Consider the following 23,334-nt stretch of genomic DNA (forward strand, 5'->3'; position numbering starts at 1 on the left):
CGGGGAAATCGGGGCGACTGCTCCAGGCCCCGGGGAGCTGGGCAGAGTGGCGGTGGCAACTGTGCCATCGCTGCTGGCTTTGCGTCCAGCCGCTTGCTACTCCGACTTCCTCCCTGCTGCCGGCTTTGCATCTGGGGTGCATGGAATCAGGGTGGGTGTGCGGCCCTGCACAGGCTGACCTGCTTGGGTTGGCTCTGGCCTTAAGGGAGTTATGGCTTGTAGGCAACAGTAACCCTAAGTAGGAAAGACTTTTTCTTGTGAAGTGGCTTGTTTGCATTATGTTATGTTTTGAGGTTGAGACTGGAGGACCATGGAGGGGTGCCTGGTAGGGCACTCTGTGACACGCAGCCTAGCTTGGGGTCAGGGATGCTGAGTGCTGAGACAGTGAGAGCAGCCCATCCTGGGCGTTGGGGACCCCAAAGGCTCAGGGTGTCTGTCTGTTGGTCTCCAGCAGCCCTTCTCTTCCAGGAGCTCCCCGCCCTGCAGCATGCAGGAGCAGATTGCCTGCATGGGCTCAGGGACCGGGCTTATGTGCTGCAAAGTCCCACCCCTTCCTGGCACGTGGCTCTCCAGCCATACCAAGGTTTCTCCTTGGGCTGATGGCAGCCTGCCCTCCTCGGGTGCAGCAGCCAGCTGCTTTTCCTTCATAAAGTAACAAGGGCCTTGACCCCTGTTACACCCTCTTCCTGGTTGCCCCCCCTTCCCCCTCCCCCCAGTGCCGTAGCTTCCCCACGCATGCCTCTCCAGGCCACTTGCCCCTCCTTCTGCCTGTGCACTTGCCTCTGCTCCCTTCCTCTCTGCCACCACTTATCTTCCATGGCTCCAGCTCCAGCCCTGTTCTGGACCTGGTCACAGAGCACATTTACTCATAGTTTCATAGTTGGTAGGGTTGGAAGGGACCTAAGTAGATCATCAAGTCTGACCCCCTGCCATGGGCAGGAAAGAATGCTGGGGTCAAACAACCCTGGCTAGGTGATTATCTAGCCTCCTTTTGTAGACAGCTACAAAAGGTGCCAGCTGGCCAATGTGAACAAGGCTTCACTGGGACCCTGGGGCAGCCTCCTGTAACATTATAATAGTTCCATAAGGCGTGGCAAGTAAGGAAAAGGGAGGGTACCCCAGGGAGCCAGAGTGGGGGGTAGGAGCCATGTGGCCATGAGGGGGTGCCATGGCTGTCCCTGGGGCATGGTCCTGGTATAGGAGATATGTGGCATGGGGCAGGTGCCACAGGGGTGCAGGCATGGGGGCAGGTACCAGGGGGGCAAGTACTGGGGCAGGTACTAGGGGTGGGGAGCAGGCAATGCGGTTGGGAGACCAGGAGCCAGGATGCACAGGTACCAGCAGGGTAGGCAGCAGGGGGCCAAGTGGTCAGGCCACTTAACTCCCTTGACACCCCCACACCTCCTCTCCCCCCACACATCTGCTTCCCCTGCTTCAGCAGTGGGGGGAAAATTCAAGATGATCTCCCCAATAACTAAATTCTATACATGGAAAATTATAACACATCTCTAAACGTCTGTCTAGAATCTAATTATTGGGTGGTTGTCTTAAATTTGAAGCTGTCTTTGGGTAAATATGGTATAAAACTTGCTGCAGAAGAGAGCCTCAAAGAAGTGGAGAAGAAGGGAGCTGTTGGTAAATCAGTAATCATTCCCACTAGCCAGTTGAGGTGGTTAGTTGCAAAGGTGAGGACATGCTGCACGCCTTCATAGATTTCATAGCCTATAAGCATATAAGGGGCGTGCATCAGGAACTAGGAGAACATCTGTTCACTAGGGCATCCCAAGGAAAGACAAGTTCAAACGATAATAAATTGCTGGAAGACCATTTTAGACTGGACATAAGGAAAAACATCTTTACTGTCCAAGTCTCCAGAGTCTGAAATAGACTCCCCCTAGATGTGATGCAAGCACTTACTTTGGACACCTTTAAGAAACACCTGGATGGTTATCTTGCTGGGGTGATCTGACCCCAGCTGAATTCCTGCCCCAGACCTAATGTCTATGAAATCTATGACAGTGTTAATTGCCACTGCTCCCCACTGCCAAATTTCTGGACCTGTAGGAAGCCCCACAGGCCAGGCCTGAGATGACACAGCTCAGCGAGCTGGATTTGGCCTGTAGGCCAGAGGTTGAGCATCACTGCATTGCATCATCATAGGCACACAACTGTGTCCCCTGGTTACACAACTGTGTACTAAAAAACTCCCTGGAAATTAAAGGCTCAATTCTGAGAATGAGAGCATTATAACTCTTCCTTGTTGTTTGTTGACAGTCTCAGAGTTTCTAGGTATCACCATCTACCAGGTACCACAGGCACAATGTGGTACAATGTAACTGAAAACCTTCCATACAGTATTACTTACAAGAGGTAAGTGGAGAATCTGAACGGAGCATGACCACATAAGTGTCATCTTCCTCTGCCTCTTCTTCTTGATCACCATCTGTTGCGTTAATCTGGAAAAAAAATCAAGTATAGAACACTTTTTAGTGGTATAATCCAAGTATATTAGTGCAGCATTATCAAGAAAGCCATTACCCTGGAAAAAAAGCTAGTTCTATGTAAAAATGTTCTCATTTGATATTCTACAGAGGTCTGTTCTCTATCAATATTTGTGCTATGGCTAAATTCCTTAAAATCCTTCTAAGAAGAAACCAGGGACAGAGTGAGCTCTGTTTAGTGCATGCCCATGCATACTGAAAAACAGAGCATCGAGGGTGTGCCTGTAAAGCACAGTATAACTTAACCTAACTTAACTCATAGATTCATAGATTCATAGATGTTAGGGTCGGAAGGGACCTCAATAGATCATCGAGTCCGACCCCCAGATCATCGAGTCCGACCCTCGTGCAGAGGTATGGGTGAGGAACACTGGCAAATATCAATGGACCTTTTCTGTCTTAGGCTCTTCTCAGAGTGAAGGAACTCTTATTAAGAGCTCTGTATCTTAAACTCTTCAGTTCATTTGTTAACTGGACTTCCATCTCTACATCCCTATTCCAAGGCAAAGAAATAGTTATAGGTCCCCTCTATAGCAGTAAGCATGTGAGCCAATCATGGCTATATTGCATCTTGTAACCCACTTTGTTTGGGCAACCTAGCTCAGGTATCACTGCACTGCATTTCACTGTGATAGAGTCTAATTGTGACTTATCGTAAGTGGGGTAAGGAGAGAAAGAGATGAGCTGAGGATCTGTAAGATGTTCTGGGATAGTCGAAAAGTAGTCAAGATACAACAATTGATGGAGCTCTCATTACAAATAGTTGCCAATTAAGTCTGGTTATACTGTTAGCTCCCGTGTAATATGTTAAGTGATTTTGTTTTCTCTCTCTGAAAATAAGCATTTAAACTCACAAATCTGCACTTTTCAAATTAACTTCAGTAGAAAGAGGTTCAAACCCCTGACTGCAGCCGGGGTCTGCCTGCCCAGGGCAGAGTAGCCCCTGTTAGGATCCCCCCTGCCCACTCCAGCGGCAGGGGTGGGGGCATAGCCAGACTCTGGCTGGTATGGCCCTGCCAGCTGCCCGCCTTGCCTGGCGCTGAGTTCATCATGCCTGCGGCTGCGTGGGCTGGCTTGGAGGTGCTGGCAGGCCGGAGCCCAGCAGCCACCTGCTGTGGGGTTTCATTTGCCCTCAGCCTCTGCCACCACTGTTGCTCCATGTCACTGCCTGGCCAGCCACCACCTGTGTGTGCTGGGCTGGGATGTCACAGAGCTGCAGCCGCTTGGGAAGGGGCTGGCCTGGGATAAGCCAGGTTGCAGGGGCAGGGCTCTTCCCAGCCAGCTGCGGCTCTATGACACATTCAGGCTGTCATATAGCCAAAAAGGTCAGTTTCATTCAGTGGTTGTGTCCAGACCAAGCAGAACTCTCATGTGCCTCTGCCTGTGCCTTTAAGATGGCCCGTGGTATAATTTTGAGCTTCTTCCTTTCCCAGCCAAAACAGTAACATAATGCAGAGTTTAAAATACGTATAGCCACTCTATTAACTAAACTAATGGATAATATTCAATTACTCTCAGAGCTACCCTATGTTCCGTAGACCAGAGAATCTCCCCAAGAAAGAATACTACTGCTTTCAGAAGGCATTAAGTCCACAAGTTGTGGTTATGTCACATCCTTGATATCAGCAATCTCAACATGTTCCTAGATTTTTTTTTCTGACTGACAGCATCTTGGGCAAAATGGCTGCCTTGGTGTCCCTTATTTCCCTCCCTTCTCGAATTTGGAGAAGTAACCCTATTTCTCCACAGTATGTTCCATCTGGGGTGACAATCTCAGCTGACTTCAGAGGTACTCTTTTGTCACAACTGAAACTGTTAAGATTGTAGATATACACGGCACCATTTTTATGCAGTGACAGGTCCTGGAACTCCACCTGATTTGGACTTTTGGTTTATCTTATCCATCTCCTGTCTATCTGCAAGACCCCAAGTGACCAAAAGTGCTTTCAGTTCTGCTACGATTAAAGCCCCTTCTCTCACTTTTTAAAAAATTACTGAAAATGTAAAGAAGTTATTTGTGTTTTACAGGATTTAAAACAGACTGATTTCAAGGTGTTTGTTTACTACAATTTGGATGCAAATAATAACGATTTTTATGATTTAATACAAAATATATATTTTTTGCCAATGTTAGTATTTACTCTTGTTTTAATTAGATCTTCATAGTACTATTGGGTTCAGCCCAACAATTTGATTTAAGAGTAACAACATTGGCATTTAAAGAACTCTCAGAAAATGTTTTGGATAACATTTAGTGTTAAGTTAAAACTTCTATGAGATTATGATCAAATCAGAAAAAGACAAGCCATAATACTAATGCATTATCTTAAAAGCATCATTAATCAAGCAGTGAATGATAAGTAGACTCTGACCAAGTCTGAGACCCTAGTCTGAAACATGCCCATTTTATACTGTTCCTACCATCATTACTTCAGCCATTCAACCTAGGATATTACACATGCTTATATACACCGTGATAATAGATTAATTTAGTTAAGCAAAAACTTTGCCGTTAATACATTTTTACAATTACCTCTCATCTCTGTTCCATATCAGCTCTGTGCTCATTTCTTAAGGATTTCTCATATCAGTTTGGTACTCTTTGGGTACAATTCTATTTCACTTTCTGTGCCCAATTTAATTACTTATTTTTGTTGATGCATATCCTTCCGTATCCAAATGGCTCAAAGCAGCTATGTGCCAATAGTAATGTTAGCATTTAGGCAGTTTGCAGGTCTCCTCCTAGTGCAAGTAAGTAGGCCTGTGCAAAGTGGAAAGCATTTGGTTTGGATTCGGATTCGGCAGGACTGTGATTCGATTCAGTGTTACTTTAAGTCCCGTTCTCTTAACAAAACAACCAATCAGCTGTTGAGGCATTTACATCCCTGAATACCTCAGCTCTAGTGGTCATGAGGATACAAGCAGCACAGATATGACCACAGCAAGCAGCACTGCAAAAAAACCAACAACCCCAAACCATCACACGTGAATTTAGAATGGAATTTATATGGATAATGTGACTCAATGAAGTCTATTGACTGTGAACTTCTTTCTAGAGATGGTAACAAATGAAAAACAGACATGAGACCTATTTGACATCCAACACTAAATGTAGACCCCAAGTTTGTAAGTGGAACTTATCTCAATAGTGAGTTGAGACAAAAATCCTGATGTACGTTCTGGAACTCTGAAACCCTGAGCTTATGTTTTTTCTATAACACATTTAAGTGCAAGCAGACATCTTATGAGAAGATGCAAAGGAGGTGCTTATGCTGTCAAATTAGTCAGTATAAATAAGCAGTAACTCCAGTGACATTAATAAAGTTACACAAGTGTAAAATGTATACACAGAAGAGCAAACTCAAAGCAAATCTGTAAATGCACTGGTAGTCAAGTAATATTTTTCGGCATTTCTATAGCTGTCCAAATTTTACATAGTGGGATTAGTTCTTCTAGAACTCAGAGATCTGGTATACAGGCAACCCCCGCTTAGCGCTCTTAATTGGTTCCTGAAAAAACGAGCATTAAGCGAAACAAGTGTTAAGTGAAATCAAAAGTATTTGACAACCCAAGATGGCGACTGCAAGTGTTTTTAATGACTCACGATGGCAGCCGCAGTGTTATAGTGAAACTGGCTGAGCACTAAGTGAAATCAGGTATCAATTTAAAATGAACGTTATAGTGAAATAGCGCTAAGCAAAATAGCGTTAAGCGTTAAGCAGGGGTTGCCTGTAATTTTGTGAAAATCAATGGCCAGGATGCTCAGCTGATAGAAAACTTACATAGCTCCAGTGAAATCAATGAAGCTATACTGCCTTACATGGATTTTGAATTTGTCTTGTTACTTCCTGTAGTGTAAAAGTAAGTAGAAGGAGAAACCAGCTCAAAAAAGTTAAATAACTGGGAAAAATGTGCCCACTTTTAAGGCACACAAAAGATTCCTGAATATCAACACAGGACACTGAAATATGATATTAACAAACAGATTTTTGATTGAAGGACTTAAGAGAATAATGTTGGTCCAGTCACACTAAGTTCTGTGTATTCTTTGGGAAGTTGATGAGATTTTATTTTGAAGTCTGAAAATTTGCTATTTTAGTATTTTTGGTATATGCAAAAACCAGACAGCATGCAACAATTTAATTCCATTCAGTGTTATACTGCAATACAGGGCTAAAGGCTTCTCATTAATACAGATTTTCTGTAAGAGTCTGGTGGTATGAGAAATGTCTTTTTCTACTGCCTAGCATAACATTTATCACTCTTGTTTATATTCATGCCGTGCATTGTATAAATTTCAAAATTTAAGAAGAGTGTAGAGAATGGAAAAAAGGCGCATGCAAACTGCCCATAAACAAACAAACAAAAAATCATATTATTTTCAGTACTTCATACCCATGGTTTTGTTTGAGTGCAATTAAATTCAAGACTTGAAAAGAATCCAAATATCTTAAGATTTTGTCTTTGTAAGCTTGTTTCAAAGCTTACAAGTGGCAGTTGGCTCAAAAGTGGAGAAGTTTTTTGTTCTATGTTATGGGAGGCCATGTTTTTCTCGACTTCAAGCCAGAGATGCTTTGAATATGTACCCAGCAGTACCAAATGAAAAAACCAATCATGGTGATAAAGTACTAGGATTGTCACTCTGTCAATTGTTGGACATTTCATTTTTCTACCATTGCCATAATCTCATCCAAGCCATAGACAGAGGATCCTCTGCATAAAACCAATAATTTCTCACTAAGACTACCCTCAACAATTATTGGAAAACAAGTATGACCAAGAAGAATTACAAGACAGTGACTTAGTTTTCATATTTCATCACAATTCCCTCTCTCACAAAAAAGTAGGGTCAAATTCTGCCGTTACTTACCTTCATACATCTCTCACTGGTCATTTGAGACTGAGATGAAAATAAATATTTCCTTAAAAAATGGTAATTTGAAAGATATATTTTTTGTTGTTAGCAGTTCTACAGGAGTTCTTTAAAACGTGTGAAAGCTAATAGTATGAAATACCTGGGGTTTAAATGTTGGGAATATTGAGAGGGGGGATTGCATCTTGAATCACTAGATTGATCTGGAATCCAGTGACAAAGTACTGGCAATGAGCTGGGGAGATTAAAAAATACATAAATACGAGAGAGGTGAAAATGCAGCTAAATGTCAAATTTTCCATTTGAAACCACCACTATTCCAGGATATATTCAACCTGGACTCATCCAACTCACATTTTTTATTTCCATATTTACAGTTAAAACATATTTTTCTGCTTACACATGATGCGACTGAAGTGAAGATGGAAAATGAACTTCAATCTGCTACCACTATTTGGCTGTCACAAAGTCACTTCTCATTTTTTTTTGGTTTACAAAAAAATAGAGCTAAAAAACCAAAATTTAAATTCTGTGATACAAACACATTCAGTGCATGGGTTTAGAAATATTTCTACCATTATTATTCCCTATACTTAAAATGTGTAATACCATTAAACTTCTCTCTCTAAAATAATATATTTTAAAGTAGACCTGCTATAGTCAGCGTCACCTTGAATTTTTGGCATACCCAATATATTATGCCTATTTTAGTACTTAGGCTGCTCAACTTGTGTTGTATAAGAAAGTGCATAACCTCAATAACCATCTCACTGGAAATGAATTTGAAATTCTGCAATCCTCTATAGACATAAGTGCTATGTGCTGTTTCACTGTTACTTCAGTGAGGTACCATATGACAACATATTGGCATAAATGCCAATAAAGACTGTTTGAAATGAGGGTGTGCTGAATGGACATTCTGCTTGTTGCTAACTCCTTCAGGATCTTAGCTCAAATTAGTTTAGTTTTAATTCTGAGCACACAGATACACAATTTTTACCCCCGCACCTGTATAGATTTCTCTTTGTTACATAGAGGCATGTTGGGAACAAGATCAAACTTGTTCAGTTTCGTTCAGATCATGGTCTTCTGAAGGGACACGTCTACACGAGACTCTGACTGCGCCGATGTTACTGCGCAGTCATTTAATAATTGCATACTCAAGTACTAAATGACTGTGTGGTAACTGGAGCTACCGCACAGAAGCATCCCCACACGGCTTTGTGGTGATACTTACTTATACGATGGGGAACTCCATACTTGAGAGCACGGAGGCGGAAAGGGATCTTGGTGTCATTATTGACTCCAAGATGAACATGGGCCGACAATGCGAGGTCATGGTTGGCAGGGCTAACCGGACCTTGTCGTGCATCCACAGGTGCATCTCGAGTAGAGCCAGGGAGGTGATCCTCCCCCTCTATGCGACGCTGGTCAGGCCGCAGCTGGAGTATTGTGTCCAGTTCTGTGTGCCCCATTTCAGGAGGGATGTGGACAACATGGAGAGGGTCCAGAGGAGGGCCACCCGCATGATCCGGGGACAACAGGGCAGACCCTACAGTGAGAGACTGCGGGACCTGAACCTATTCAGCCTCCTATTCAGCCTCCTATTCAGCCTCCACAAGAGAAGGCTGAGGGGGGACCTGGTGAGCATCTATAAACTCACTAGGGGGAACCAGAAGGGTTTGGGGGAGACGCTGTTTCCCCTAGCCCCCGCTGGCATAACAAGGAGTAATGGGCACAAGTTGATGGAGAGGAGGTACAGATTGGACATCCGAAAAAACTACTTCACAGTTAGGGCGGCTAGGAGCTGGAACCAACTTCCAAGGGAGGTGGTGCTGGCCCCTACCCTGGGGGTCTTTAAGAAGAGGCTGGATGCCTACCTGGCTGGACTCATTTGAGTCCCGTTTTTGTTTTTAGGGTTTTTTGTTGTTCTCCCGCCCTGGCGGGGGGTCAGGCTAGAAGATCTATTAGGTCCCTTCCGACCCTAAAACTATGAAACTATGAAACTATGAAACTGTGCAATAGCTCATTACTACTGCACAGTTAGCATCACGTCATGGTTTGTGCCCCGCGACACTACTGTGCAGTAGTAACAAGCTACTGTGCAGTAAGTGTCTTGTGTAGGTGCAGCCAAGCTGTAGGTGAAACAGCAGTAAAGCTGTGTCTGTGACTTTTTTACTCCCATGAAAGTTGTTCTAGTATTTGACTTATCCTTCCATCCTTGGGATAAATGTTTATCAGGGTCTATGGAAACAGCTTACATAAAAATCTGACTAAAACAAAACCACATCAGTGTCATTTACTTCCATTGCACCTTCTGCGTCACTGACTGCAAAGATACATTTTACCAGGTTTTAAAAGCTCATTTAATTTCTTTCATTGTTGTTCACTTACTCTCATTTTGGAATTTAGAACTAGCTGGAGTTTGGCACTCAAAAAGTAAGTCCCCAAGCAACTTGATTGCAATAAGTTAGCTAGCTTCCTTTATGGAGGAAGAAATGCAGCCCTCACTTCTTCAGTAATATACCAAGTACCAGCAGTATTGAATTTAGGGCAAATATAAGCTTCTACATTCATATACCATTAGTGCATTTAGGGGCCTTAATGTATATATATGAGCCTAATCTCAGGGATCTAGTTTTGAAAATGTTAGCCTTGCATTTTATTCAGTCTTCCTTTAACCTTTACCTATATTTAGTGCTTCATCAAAATGTAATCCTTTTAAGCACCTGCTATTGTGGGCTTTCAATTCTTCCTTTAGTTTACAAAAGTAAACTGAGTGCATCTACACATGAAATTAATACAACACAATCAACTCTGGAGCTGTTCACACTGGATTTAACAGCTCCTGGTGCAGCATCTACATGTGTGTTTGGGACTGCAGCAACTAGAGCCATGATGAAGCAGCCCCAGGCTGACTCTGGGTGGTGGTGGCATTGTGGCAGAGGGGCTGTCTGGGGCATTAGGGTGCAGAACCTGTAGAGCTGTGTGGCTAAGTGACAGGCAGCCCCCCCACACTTTAGCACCTTTGTGCCCCAGCCGGCCCCTGTTGCCATTTGTGTGTGTGTTTCAGCTCAGTTACTCACTCTGCCATAAGATAGTACTGATGTAGACAGTACTATCTTATGGTGGAGCTAATTAATTTCCATTGCCCAAATACTGGTGCACATGTGGACAAGTATGCTTTACTGCAGAGCTAATTAGTCATCTCTGCAGTAAAGCACATATGTAGATGCACCCATTGATTGATAGGTATTTTGACCAAATCAAACCCAGCTAGCTGGGCCCAGAGTACTGTGCTCCTGTTAAATTTCTCCACTTCACTGTCCAGTCTTTTCTGATACAGTGGGATATCAATCTGAATAACAACAACAACAACGACAACAACACATTTTCCCAAAATTTTGGTATATTAAAAACTGTGATCCCTGGGCTATTCTGTGAAGTAGTCATTATGACTTCTTACTGCTTGCCCAAAATGTGTCCCATATTCCACAGTTGCACATTTTTCCTATCCATCTCTTATGAGTGACCTTGTAAAAAAATTCACATATATTATGGTAAATTGTAACAGGGAACCCTAGCCCTATTACAAGAAGTCAGGGTGCCCCTTTAATACTCAAGTTTTCAAAGCCCAACCTGCCAGCAGGCAGGGGTTAAAGCCTGAGCCTGCAGGCCCGTCAGCTGACAGGGTCTATCAGGTTACTGTGAAAGAGCCTAAGGCCAAAACTCTATAAGCTCTGGCCTGAGCAAGCTAGGGTGGGAAGGCAGAGATGGATGGTGAACTCCAGCAAGTTCCTAGCAAATCTACAGCTATTCTACAAGCAGAAGCATCCAGCAGTGGAGTCTTGGAGACAGGGAGCCCATGAAAAGAGAACAAATAAGAAGGCTAACTGCTGTCTTTAACTTTTTGTTATAGCCCAGGGGCTTACTATTTATGTTATAGTTTAAAATCGGTGGTTTGTGGCTGAGGTTGCAGGGGAGGTGGAGACCTCATTAGTGTCCAGAAGGGGCGTAGTGTGGAGGGGCCAGAGAACCACAAGGGGCAGGAGAGCCCAGTGCCAGAAGGGTGCAGCAGACAAGGGCCAGCAGCCCAGTGATAGATACATTATGTAGGGCCACAGGCCCAGAGCACTTTAAAGAGCTAGAGTCTCAGAGTTAGGCCCTATCTAGTGGGTCTAGGCTGGTGGGCCTAGCTAGAGAAAAAGGGGTAGAAACCAAGTAGGTTGAAGCCCCAACAGAGACATATGGATAAAACCTCTGAGGCATGGAGCACGTTAAGGGAAGGTTGGAGCGTGCAATTAGCCTTTAAGGCAAAAGCTCCCAATCTTTGTGAGTACAAGCATGGATCCTACCTGGGAAGCCCTTGGGCAGCCTCCTCTTCAAGAGGAGGCAGGCGAGCGAAGGGGCATTTGTTCCCAAAGGAAAGGTGGAATATAAAGGGACTCTGGGCTGCCCTTGCAGGCTTTTCAAACACTGCTGAAATGGCACCTTGTTACATATAACCATTAGATTAATTCAAAATACTAGTTTAATTTTTTCATATGGTTCCTAAAATTTAGAAAGACACAATTTCAGCTATAAGGGCTTACGTTGGTTTCAGCTTACTCATCTCTGCTTACCTAAAATTTACATTATTCTTCTCCTAAACCTTAATTCAGCAAGGTACTCTAGCATGTGCCTAACTTTCAGATCAGAGATAGGCCCATTGATGTTAGTCTGCTTCAGTTTCCCAGAGGAGAGAACCACTGATCTGTGAAATATCCATCTAGTATGAACAAAGTCTCCTTAAAGATTATGCATATTGAACCAAGTTTAAACCTTATTTTTAAACCTATTATGTTTATTTGCTTCATGCCTGAGTTTGGACAACTGGACTTTAAGAGATGCTTTGTCTTCTGTATATTGACATTTTCTTCAGAAGCCTAAGGTAAACCCCATGTGGTCTTGTAATTTACTGAACTTAACTGCATTATATTCAAACTCCAAAGCAAGGAACATTCCTATGGTCAAATTTTCATCCCTTGCCTCTCTTTAATCTTCTCTTAATGAAGAGAGAAATAGAGAAATAATTTAGTACAGTTCATGAGATTTTAAAATGATATTGTAGTGGGGAAACCTTGTATTCACATCTTAAACCCATTAATAGGTAGTGACATGTTTTTACCACTCCTATCCCCTTGAGGTTTTTCTCCCATTTTCATAGGGCCACTTGCAGTAGGACTAAGGACACTACAACACATATTCTGTGATGTTGCTTACTAATTAAAGACAGGTACAGATATTCACCTAATTTCCTTAACATGACTACATGATGGAATAGTTAGGCTGTGGCAGCAGCTGGCCATGGATTGCAAGAGCAAGAGGGGGGTTTTTAAATTATTTAAGGATTTAGGCTATGTTTTGGTGGGTTACTAAATTATTTAAGGATTTAGGCTATGTTTTGGTACTAATTCAGTAGAGGAAGCAGTAAATAGTAAATTTAAGAATGAAAGAATTAGCTTTGTAGACAGTAAATGACTCCATTGTTTGGAAAATTCTAATGTCTGTAAACAGCATGGTACCTCAGATCTCTTCATATTTTAATCGGGAATTCTGTTACTTTAAAAAAAAATTAACCCCAGATTGCAAATAAGAAACAATGTGGTTTAACTGCAGCTGCTTGAAGTTAGAACATTCTAGCAGCACCTCTGCCCCCAGCAAGGTACTGCAGCATCTGGCCTCATTTAGCTCTAAACATGCCAAAATCTTCATGGGATTAATTACAGCAGCAGCTATCTAACCCAGCATCATTCTTTGTTATAGCTCTGTTGGAATTCTCATATTGTATTATTTACTGTAAATCTGGAAGAGAGCCTAATGCCTTACAAACCCTTAATGTTTGTTGCATTTCCTATAAAAAATTGTGAATTTGCAAGGATACAGCTTTCAGTAGGACTGAAATAGCATGCCAGCTATGCTAATGGATGAATTGTGGTTTTCATGTATAGAGCACTGGGCAACTCCAGAAATGCATTTCTGAATGTTATAATCTTGCCCTTGTTCTCTTTGCTTTAAATGGGGGTGAGGGAGGAGCAACACTTTGCTCTCCATGAAATCAGCTGTTGTGGACTGCCCATTTGGGAATAAAAGGTGGAGTTAAAGCCCCATTCCCTGTGTCTGCAGTAGAATATAAGTACCTGGATACATCTGCTTCCAGGGTATGATGTAGACAGCCTGCATGGTAAAATAATGAAGCTTCTTATTTCCTCTTATTCCCTGCACAGTTTTACTGGAAGAAATGCAGCTGTTCCCTTAAAATAGTTTGAAGTTACAAATGCAACTACTTTAAGAAATAGGAAATCCCCTTCCCACTTCTCTAATCCTATCTGTTCTTTCATGGAGAATTACATTATGATAGTCTTTCATTATAATCATGCCAATGGCATATTTGCTGTGTTGACTTTAAGCTCATTTTCATCCTTCTCTTATCATTGTGGTCCTGAATACTTTTACTGACTTGTTTTTATGACTTCTCTCATCTCTATGGCATGTAATTTAAGAATTTAGTCAGCAGCCAAGTTATATATATTTTAAAATCAGTAGTAAGGCCTTCCTTAAGTATAAATTCAGAGTATGAGGCAGTCAATTACAAAGGTATCTTATCAACAACTTTCAAGTGACTTGGAGCTATAGAAAATGGGAATACTGTATAGAAACAATACTACTTTGTAACCTTAAGTAATGCATCTGGCCTCTGTGCTACCATACATTTTTTTATGGTGGCACAAAGTGACAGCCAATTGACATCTATATCTTTTGCTGTGCTACATCGTGGTGGCATGGGATCCCCAGAGGTGGCCGTGATGCCCCTAGGGGCCTGTGACTGTGCCAGCTCCACCCTGCATGCATCTTTTCCTCTCGCCTGCCACGTCTTGTGGAAATAGATAATAAAATTGGGAGGTTGCCCTCAAGTTTCTGCTCAGTCATGGTCCTAATAGACCGCACTATAATCCCGCAGGTTTTCTGACCCCTTCCAGGGTCACATGATAAGTAGGTGCTTCAGAGGACACCCTAAGCCTTATGGGCTAGATGCATGGCTCCAACACCGTCCCTTTACCATGCCCCATGCCTCGTGGATGGTATATCAATGTTGTCTCTGTAATGAGGTCTTGGGCCTAACTTGGCCTGCCTTGCCTCTGCACCCCCACTGGCGCTGGGCCGTCTGCAACTCTTGTCTCCATGCCCCCACTGGCGCTGGGCCCTCTGCAGCCCTTGTCTCCGTACCCGTACTGGCACCGGGCCCTCTGCAGCCTTTGTCTCCCTACCCCTACTGGCACCAGGCCCTCTGCAGCCTTCGTCTCCACATCCCCCACTGACGCCAGGCTCTACACCATAGTGTGCCCCAATGAGGCCTCCTCCTTCCCAATAGCCTCAGCCTGGTCCGCCGGTATAATTAACAACAGAAAACACAAGCCCCTAGGCTACAACAACAACAACAGTAACCATGGGGTACACACTCTATCCCTTTTAAGAAGGCAAGCTTCTCTCTCAGAATAATGTGCCTCCTACCCACAAGTATTTATGAGCTCCTATAGCCCATTAATCCTACCAGCAGCAGAACAGGCAGTCAAGTGTCCCCAAGTAGGTTTTTCTACAAAAGCTCCTTCCCCCTTGGCTGCTGCCAGAGAACTAACTCTGCTACCCCCCCATCTGGGGCATGTATGTACCCAGGGCCCTGCTTCCTTTTGGTCAGCTAACTGGGTGCAAATGTCAGCTAATGCCCCCATTAGCCTGCCTCCCAGGCAACCTGCAGTTATGGAGCTTTGCCTAGCTATCATGGCTCTCTAGCTAAGCTGCTTCTGCCCTTCAAGGAGCAGGCACTCTTTAGTGCCCTGTGACGCAGCCACAATAAAAAGTAATAATGATTTGTGCTGCTCTGGCAAATGTCTATTTGTTTTATGGAAGGAAAGCATGGACAGCTGGATTCTCTCCCCCTGCTCTGGGCAGGTGTTCCTTGGGCTTAAGGAACCCAGTCCTGCATGCCCTGGGAATTTCTATATACGATTGGGCCCCTCAAGCCCCAAGAGCAACTGCCTGGCTTTTGCCCTTTACAGAGACATGCCCCAGATATTTCTGGGGGTGTATACATGCAAGTGGGGAACACTGACTGTCCACTGCTTGCAGAGATGAGACCTGGGGGCACCTCTCTGGAAGCAAGGAAAGCTGGGACACTTTGTTGCAGTCCTGGGCTGGGACCACGAAACATCCTACTGGCGACCTCAATCCTGGTACTGCACCAGAGCGTCAAACTTGCTTTGGTGCGCCACCAGGGCTGAAACTGCCAATTAGCTAATTAGCAGCCTCATATCAGCACTGGAGTGTTGAACAGATGCAGTCCTGGGGCTGGAGCCACCAATCTGAGACTGGTGGTCTCAGCCTCGGGACCACACCAAAGTGTCCCAGCTTTCCCCTCTTTCAGATAGCCCTAGCATCTCTGGGGTGTGTCTCTGGGTGCAGAAAGTCAGGGTTCCTTCCTTGCAGAGCTGCACTGCTGGAAATCCTGGAGATTTTCAGGAGCATTTCTCTGCAAGTGAGTAACATGTCATCCATTGTCGTGCAAGATCAATGGGCAGGGCAACGAGCAACCTGTGTTTTGCCTGATGAAGTGGATCACTTGTGCCAGGACACATCCTCTGAACTGTTCTATTTCATTGGGTGATGTCTATTTCTAGCCTGAGATCAGCTATGGAAGAGTGATCTTGGTAAAAAAAAAAAAAGATGGAGGGGGAACAGGAATTGCATTTGTATTTAACTTGGTATAGACGTATTTCACTAATTTGTAGAAGTTGACAATGAACTGGCATTTCTTCAGGTTGGGAAAACAAAAGGAATCAGCTAAGTCAATATTAAAAGAAATGTCATTTTAAAAATTAAATATCTTCACAATATGAAGATATAAGGGTGAATTTTCATCTACTGATTCCACAGCAATGAAAAGAGCCGATGATAAAGTAACATATGCTGGCTTACTTCTAAAGGAGGGGAGATGGAAGAGTGTTTCCTCACAGATGTCATTCTTATGAAAAGGTCAACATTGTAAAAAATACAAGGATAGTAAAATAAGTTTGATTACCTTGCAAACACTCTCTTAATAGTTATAGCAATGGCAGAACGGGTCGTCTCAGGAATGAGTCTTTTCCCATGCTCTTTGAAAAGCAACTCATGGTAAAATAATGCAATTTCATGACCTTTTCCTTCTGACCTCCTGACATAACAGAAACTTTGCTGGTCATCTCTCAGTCTGATTTAGGCAGTGGCTAATAGCATATGTTTACCATTTAGCACAATAATATGTGGCAAACTCAGGACTCAGCTGGTCTTTAAACAATTCTGCTTCTACATGTGCTCTAAGCAATCAGTTAAAATAGGCTGTAGAAGCTTCTGACATATTTTTAGGTAGCTGCCATGCTTTACATTTTATGTTCTAGGCATGGTGCTTCCAGCTTTCAGCAAAAAAGACCTATGAGAAGATTCCGCACATAGCAGTTTCATTACTGAATCAGTTACTATTTTACTTTAAACTGGCTCTTTTGGAAATTCTTCTTTTTATCTAAAACTCAATTGTTACCAAATATTTCTAATTTCTGTACTATTTCTAAGTATTTATTGTCCTTATAAACACTTATAGCTGTGCTGCCCCAGCTTAACACGCTGTGGTCCAGGGCGCACTTGTAACCACTATGCCTGGGAGCAATAAACTCTGGCCCAGTTCGCATCATAGTTTATTTAGCTGCACTAATTTCATGTGTAGATGTGCCTGGATTTTATTTGACTATATCAACTAATCTCCAAAATGTAAGCCCCTTGCTATACATTCAATCTTAGGATATTTGTAAAGTATATATCCACCCTCATGCTTTAATGAGTAATGGTGGTACACAATGACACTAGAATCCTGCTGCCTTATTCTGCTACTGAATATAAAGTGTTAGTATGCTGAGAAGTGGGAGGCTTAATTTCACAAGAAGTTAATTGTTAGGGCAAAATCCAGGGATTTACCACTGAGCAGTGGGTAGGGTGCCCTTGGGAGAGAAAAAAATCCTCTTTATTCTTCTCTTCTGCAAGCTGTGCAGCAGCTTTGGCATTACTTTATGGAGCAACAGGGCTCCTGCACACTTTTCTGCGACCATATTTTTTAATAGGAACATAGTACTGGACAGTACCTCATGTGCCATGAAGCCAAGTCTCCTGCATTTGCAAGCTATCATTTAATGGATTCCTCAAAACTGTCACTTCAATCCCTTACACACAACTCTAAGGCACACAGCCAAAATTCTAGGAGCAACCTACAACATGTCAGAGAGAAAAACAAGCTACTGTGTATTAGTGTGCCTAGGGCTCCTGTTACTTTAAAACAGAAACTGCAGCAGATGGAGCCTAGGCAGCTGCAAGAGGAAAGGCAGGCTGTTCATCAAGCTCAGAATGAGAACTCTTGTGGGTGGCTGGGAAGGTCATCTGACCAGAAGGAAGTAGGGCTTCGTTGGCATATAAACCAAGGGCCTGAGCCAGGGGAAGAAGGTTGGCTCTGGAGACTGCAGAGGAAAGAGCCCCAGAGCAGGATGGATGCAGAGGAGCTTCTGGGCAAAACCTGTGCTACCCTGGGGAATGCAAGTAGGGTGCTGTCGGCTTACAGGGGAGTACAAATCAGGATAGGGGAAGCATTGTGATACAACCAAGGAGCTGGTGTTTGTGTTCATGGAATCATAGAAAATTATAGTCGGGAGGGACCTCAGGAGGTCATCTAGTCCAAAACCCCCTGCTCAAAGCAGGACCACCACCTACTAGATCAAGGGTGGACAATTATTTCAGGCAGAGGGCCACTTACTGAATTTTGGCAAGCCATCAAGGGCCACAAGGGTAGCCCTGCCCCTTGACAGGAGCCCCGTCCCCTAGTTGCCATCTTGGGACTGGAAATCCCACCCCTAGCCTCTCACTTTTACCATCAGAAGTCCCTCCCCTTGCCCTCCCAGGAGTACTCCTTTCAGCAAGGGTTTGCCATCTCAGAACCAGAAAAATACCAAATTATATTCTAAAAATGAAACATTTACTACAACATTCATTAATTTGATTAAAAAAAAATGTTCTGATTTACATGTGTTTGTGTAGTGTACATAGGGGTGATTGCACAATAGCTTAAAATGGAGTCTTACTCTTGTATATTGTGGAGGGGTTTGGGTGCGTGGGTATAGGTTTGTGGGTGTGTTTGTGGATACGTGGTATGGATGGGTATGGGGCTTGTGGGGGGCTGTGAGTGTGTGGGGGGAGGGTTGTGGCATGAGTGGAGGTGTAGGATTTGCCCACAGCATCCCTGCAGCATGCAGAGCCCCTCACAGTGCTCCTGCCAGCCTGGGCTCCATGCTCCTGCTGCTCCTGGCCCCAGGGCACCGGTGCAGCCCCAAGCTCCTGCTTGCAGCCACTTCCCCCTTCTGCCACCATTGCCTTTCTGCCACTTTCCTGTGACCAGATGAGGGGTGGAGGGGAGTGATAGCAGTGGTGGGAAAATGGCTGTGACAGGTGGGGGGCAGTGGCAGCGAGCAGATGCGTGGAGCACAGCGACAGCTGGATGGGAGCATGGGACCCATGTCAGTACACTGGGGCCAGCACCAACAGGGCCCAGAGTGTGGGGCAGGGGCTGGCAGGGCTCTTTGGAGACTGGCCGGGCTGTGGCAGCAGGGAGAGGGGGACCTGGCCCAGCTCCAAAGCCCCTGCCAGCCCAGCCCCACGCTCCTGCCACCCGACTTTAGGCCCCTGCTGGCCCTGGCCCTGGTGCACTGGCGTGGCTCCCGCACTCCTGCCCAGCTGTCACTGCACTCCACGTGCCCGCTCACTATCCCTTCCCCCCACCTGCTACCACTTTCACTGCTTCCCTGTCTGTGGCTACCACTACTCCTCTCCACCTCCCCGCCCCCGCCAGGCATTCTGGCACCACATGGTTCCTGGCTGCAGCACTGGGACCGCAGCAGCCAGCTCGGCCTGACCTTGAGAATAGAGGCAATTGTTCTCAGTCCTCTCTTGCCTCCCCCCACCCGCCTTCTTATCTGAATTTCTCTCTGGGGCAGGAAGGCAGGAACAGCCCCACAGTCCCAGGCCAGAACCCTTTGCTCAGCAGGGGCTTCTGGCTGGGGGTGGAGAAGGGTGGGGCGGGGCAGGGCAGGCCTTGCTTCTGCAGCTGCTTGGCCCTGCCAGTGGCTCCTCCTGGGTCCTACTGCCCTTGGCTCCTCCCAGGTCTTACTGTCCCTGGCTTCTGTCATCTTTGACAGGCAGCCAAGGGCAGATAAATATTAATTTTCTAAATTTTTAGGGGCACGGTAGGCTGGATAGAATGGCCTTGTGGGCTGGATCCAGCCTGTGGGCTGTATTTGGCCCGTCCCTGAACTAAATCATCCCAGCCAAGGCTTTGTCTATCCAGGTCTTAATAACTTCCAAAGATGGAGATTCAACAACCTCTCTGGGTAATCTGTTCCAGTGTTTTACTACCCTCTGAGTGAGAGCTTTTTCCTAATATCTAACCTAAACTTCCCTTGCTGCAACTTGAGACTATTGCTCCTTATTCTGACCCTAACCGAGATACAGTAAAAGCTGCACACTCTGGCATCTTACAAGCCAGCATGCTCCACTAATCGGCATGCCAGCTTGTAAGATAAAGTGAAACTGGAAGTGCCCAGTGCAGCACTTCCAGTTTCTCCGAGCCCCCATGGCTTGGGGCAAAGCAGCCCGCGCTGCTGAGCCCCCATGGTCCCGGGGCATAACAGGCTGAGTGGGGCATGTGGGACCCACCTCTCTGTCCCACAGGGCCTGCAGGGCCTGCAGGAGGGGCGGCGATGCGTCGGGAGGGGTAGCGATGCCATGGGAGGGGCAGAGGGATGCCCCAGACACGGAGGGAGAAGCAGTGGCCGGGGCTGCTCAATTAACTAGCATATTTTGTTATCCAGCATCCCACATTCCCAGGGGATGCTGGATAACAGAGCTTTTACTGTACTCTCAACAGGCCTATCTCCTAGTTCATACCGGAGCTCTGAGCAATCATACAGCTCTTTTACATAAGGCACAATTCCTCCTCCCTGGCCTGTCCTACCTGACCAATTTATACCCATCCATGACAGTCACGTGGGCTATCCCATCAAGTCTCTGTTATTCCAACCATACCATAGTTCTGTGACTGCAAGGACTTCCAATTCCTCCTGCTTGTTTCCCAGGCGCTGTGCATTCATGTACAGACACCTGAGATAATTAGCTAATTGCCCTACTTTCTCAGGAAGAATGAGAAGGCCTTCCTTGCTGCCCCCTCCTGCTTGTGCTTCTTCTAGGTCCCCTGCTTTCTCACTTACCTCAGGATCCCTATGGAATTTGCATTATAGCCAGTGGGCTTATTCCTGTGCTACAGTTATACCCGTAGATTAGATTGGGACTATCAGGGGTAGTGGAAGTTCCAGCTATGCCTGAGGGCCACTTGGCTGCTTTGAGTCCTGCTTAAGCTTTTGGCAGGCAGTGACCAGGAAGCAGGGTTGTAGTCTAGGGAGAGGCTGAAGCCTTGCCCAATCAGATTGGAGACCAGGGCCAGGCAGCTCAGTGTCCAAGCAGGGCACGGGCTAGGCAGGTCAGTGCCCGAACAGGGCAGAGACAGAGCCAGCCAGCCTAGTGCCTGAGCAGGGTGGAAATAGGGCCAGGTGCTCTGTTGCCCAAGCAGGGCAGAGACAGGGCCAGGTCACCCAGTGCCTGAGCAGGGCTGAGATAGGGGAAGAGGGTCCAGGGCCAAAGTGGATGAGACAAAAGCTGGAGCCATGAAGCCAAGTCTGGCTCAGTGGGCCTGGACTAGAAGGTCAAGTGACAGGTAAGAGGCAGCTATCAAGGTCCCAACAAGAGAGAGTGACTGTATGGCAACATCTGCAACACATGGGCATGGCTACAGGGGAGGTCAGAGCCACAAAATTAGCCCTTAAGGTGATTAGTGCCCTTGGGGGTTTGGATGGACCAGGAGGGCCTATCTAGCCTGAGGGTAGGATTGAGACCAAAAGAGTCTGCGAAGGATATGCTGGCAAGAAGACAGACCAGGGCTTGCTCTGGGACCCTTGTTCCGCCTCCCTTTTTACATTCTAGTAATTCCAACAAAGACATGGCAGGTGAAGGAAGAGGGAGGGTACCACAGGGCTGAAGCAGAACAGAAGCTGTGAGGCCACCATGGGGCATTATGGCCACACCTGGGGCCTGGTACTTGTTACAACTGCTAAAGAACTTGCCCTTGCCATGAAAAAAAAGAAATTGATTAATATAACAAAATGCCAAACTGGCTTTGGTGTGGTTATGAAAAGATGCAGTTGATTGGTAACTGCCATGTAACTGTTACATCCTCATGCTTTTGTAGCTGTCCAAAACGAGTGCATCTTTAACCCCATTTCATTCAGGATTAGATTTACCATGATTTATCTCATTTGTATTGCTACAGGAAGGAACAGTTACAGCGAAAGAGATGATGCCTACTTCTGAGCAGCAGTTTTCTCTTCCCATTTGTCCTCCCCCTTCTCTTTACAACAGAGGTGTCAAACATATGGGAGCCATATCATCTGGCCCCTAGTGGTGCCCTTGGGTCTCAGAGTGACCCACAGTCAGCATGTTGGGTATATTGAACGGTTGCAGCGTGTTGTGTTCTGCATGGGGCGCCTGTTCCAACTCATGCTCCAAAGTCATGCTGCACATGGTGGCTCTGGGGCCATGCTGCACAGCCTCACAATGGCAGTGGCTCTGGTTCCAGGACAGGCCTGTGATGGTGCACAACAGGCCTATGACGGTGGCTCAAAGGCTGTGCAGAACAACCTCATGGCAGTACTGAATCTGGAGCAGTGCTTCATAACCCCAGAGTGGCTGGAGCAGGACTGTGCCACATGTGGGTGCCCACTCCAGATCTAGAATGCGAGGCTGGGCTTGTCTGTGGACCAGATGCATGCCACTCACCCAGCCCCATGCCCTTCTGCTTTATAAGTTACCTGTGTCCAGAGCCAGAGACTATATTTTTAAAAGTTCATTTATTTCTTAATTTTAAAATATTTTTTCAAACTCTCACGAACAGCAGACTTCTAGATCAAAAGTGTGCAATAATTCTGTACAAAACTTCAAGAGAAGAACTGAAACTCCATTACAAAAAACACATGGCTGATTGGAGTGTAATGGTTTGGTGTTCTACTGTATGGGTGCTTGCAGATGTAATGCTCCCCCTCCCTCCCCCCCAGCCAAATGGCACTACTTTAAACTCAGCGTGTTCCTGCACCAAGCCCTGCACACACCCAGAAGAGGCAGCGTGTTACTTTAGCCTGGCTCTACAGCATCTGTAAAGATCGGGCACTTTAGTGGGGCTTTTTTGATGCTTCTATTTAATAGCTGATAGAATCATCTTTAGCTAAAACCAAAGACTGCGGCGCTGGTGTCGTCGGGAAGACTTTGGCTTTCATGACCACAGCCCGCTCTTGGGTGAGAGAGGCAGCGAACTGCTGGGAAGAGATGGCCTCCACCTCTCTCCCCTAGGGAGGAGGCTCTTCTCAGCCAGACTGGCTGACCTGCTCCACCGGGCTTTAAACTAAGCCCACTGGGGGACGGGGGCCGTGGTAAAACCTGTGGGCAAGGAAGGAGCCCCCCAGGGGGCACTTGCCTGCCTGTACACAAATGCCAGGAGCTTGGGGAATAAGCAGGAGGAGCTCATCCTCCTGCTCAATGCAAATAATTATGATGTCATAGGGATAACGGAGACCTGGTGGGACTCCACCCATGACTGGACCACGGGTATAGATGGCTATACCCTGTACAGGAGGGATCGTGTAGAGAAAAAGGGTGGGGGTGTAGCTCTCTATGCTAAGGAAAGCTACATGTCCCTGCAAGCCAATATTGGCGACCAGGGTGGACGGCTGGAGACCCTCTGGGTTAAAATCC

The 23,334-nt window shown here is 45.5% G+C and overlaps 1 protein-coding gene across 1 annotated transcript in view; it reads right to left on the reverse strand.

Moving 5' to 3' along the window:
* BANK1 (B cell scaffold protein with ankyrin repeats 1) overlaps positions 1–23,334 on the reverse strand; it is a gene marked incomplete at its 3' end in the record, with an annotated part of 287,684 nt that overhangs the window by 19,035 nt on the left and 245,315 nt on the right. The window contains exon 9 of the mRNA XM_025204276.1: positions 2,366–2,456. Coding sequence (XP_025060061.1) covers positions 2,366–2,456 — 91 coding nt within the window. The remainder of the gene's footprint in view (positions 1–2,365; positions 2,457–23,334) is intronic.

The sequence above is a fragment of the Alligator sinensis genome, unplaced genomic scaffold (assembly GCF_000455745.1).
Source record: "Alligator sinensis unplaced genomic scaffold, ASM45574v1 scaffold353_1, whole genome shotgun sequence".
Lineage (NCBI taxonomy): Eukaryota > Metazoa > Chordata > Crocodylia > Alligatoridae > Alligator > Alligator sinensis.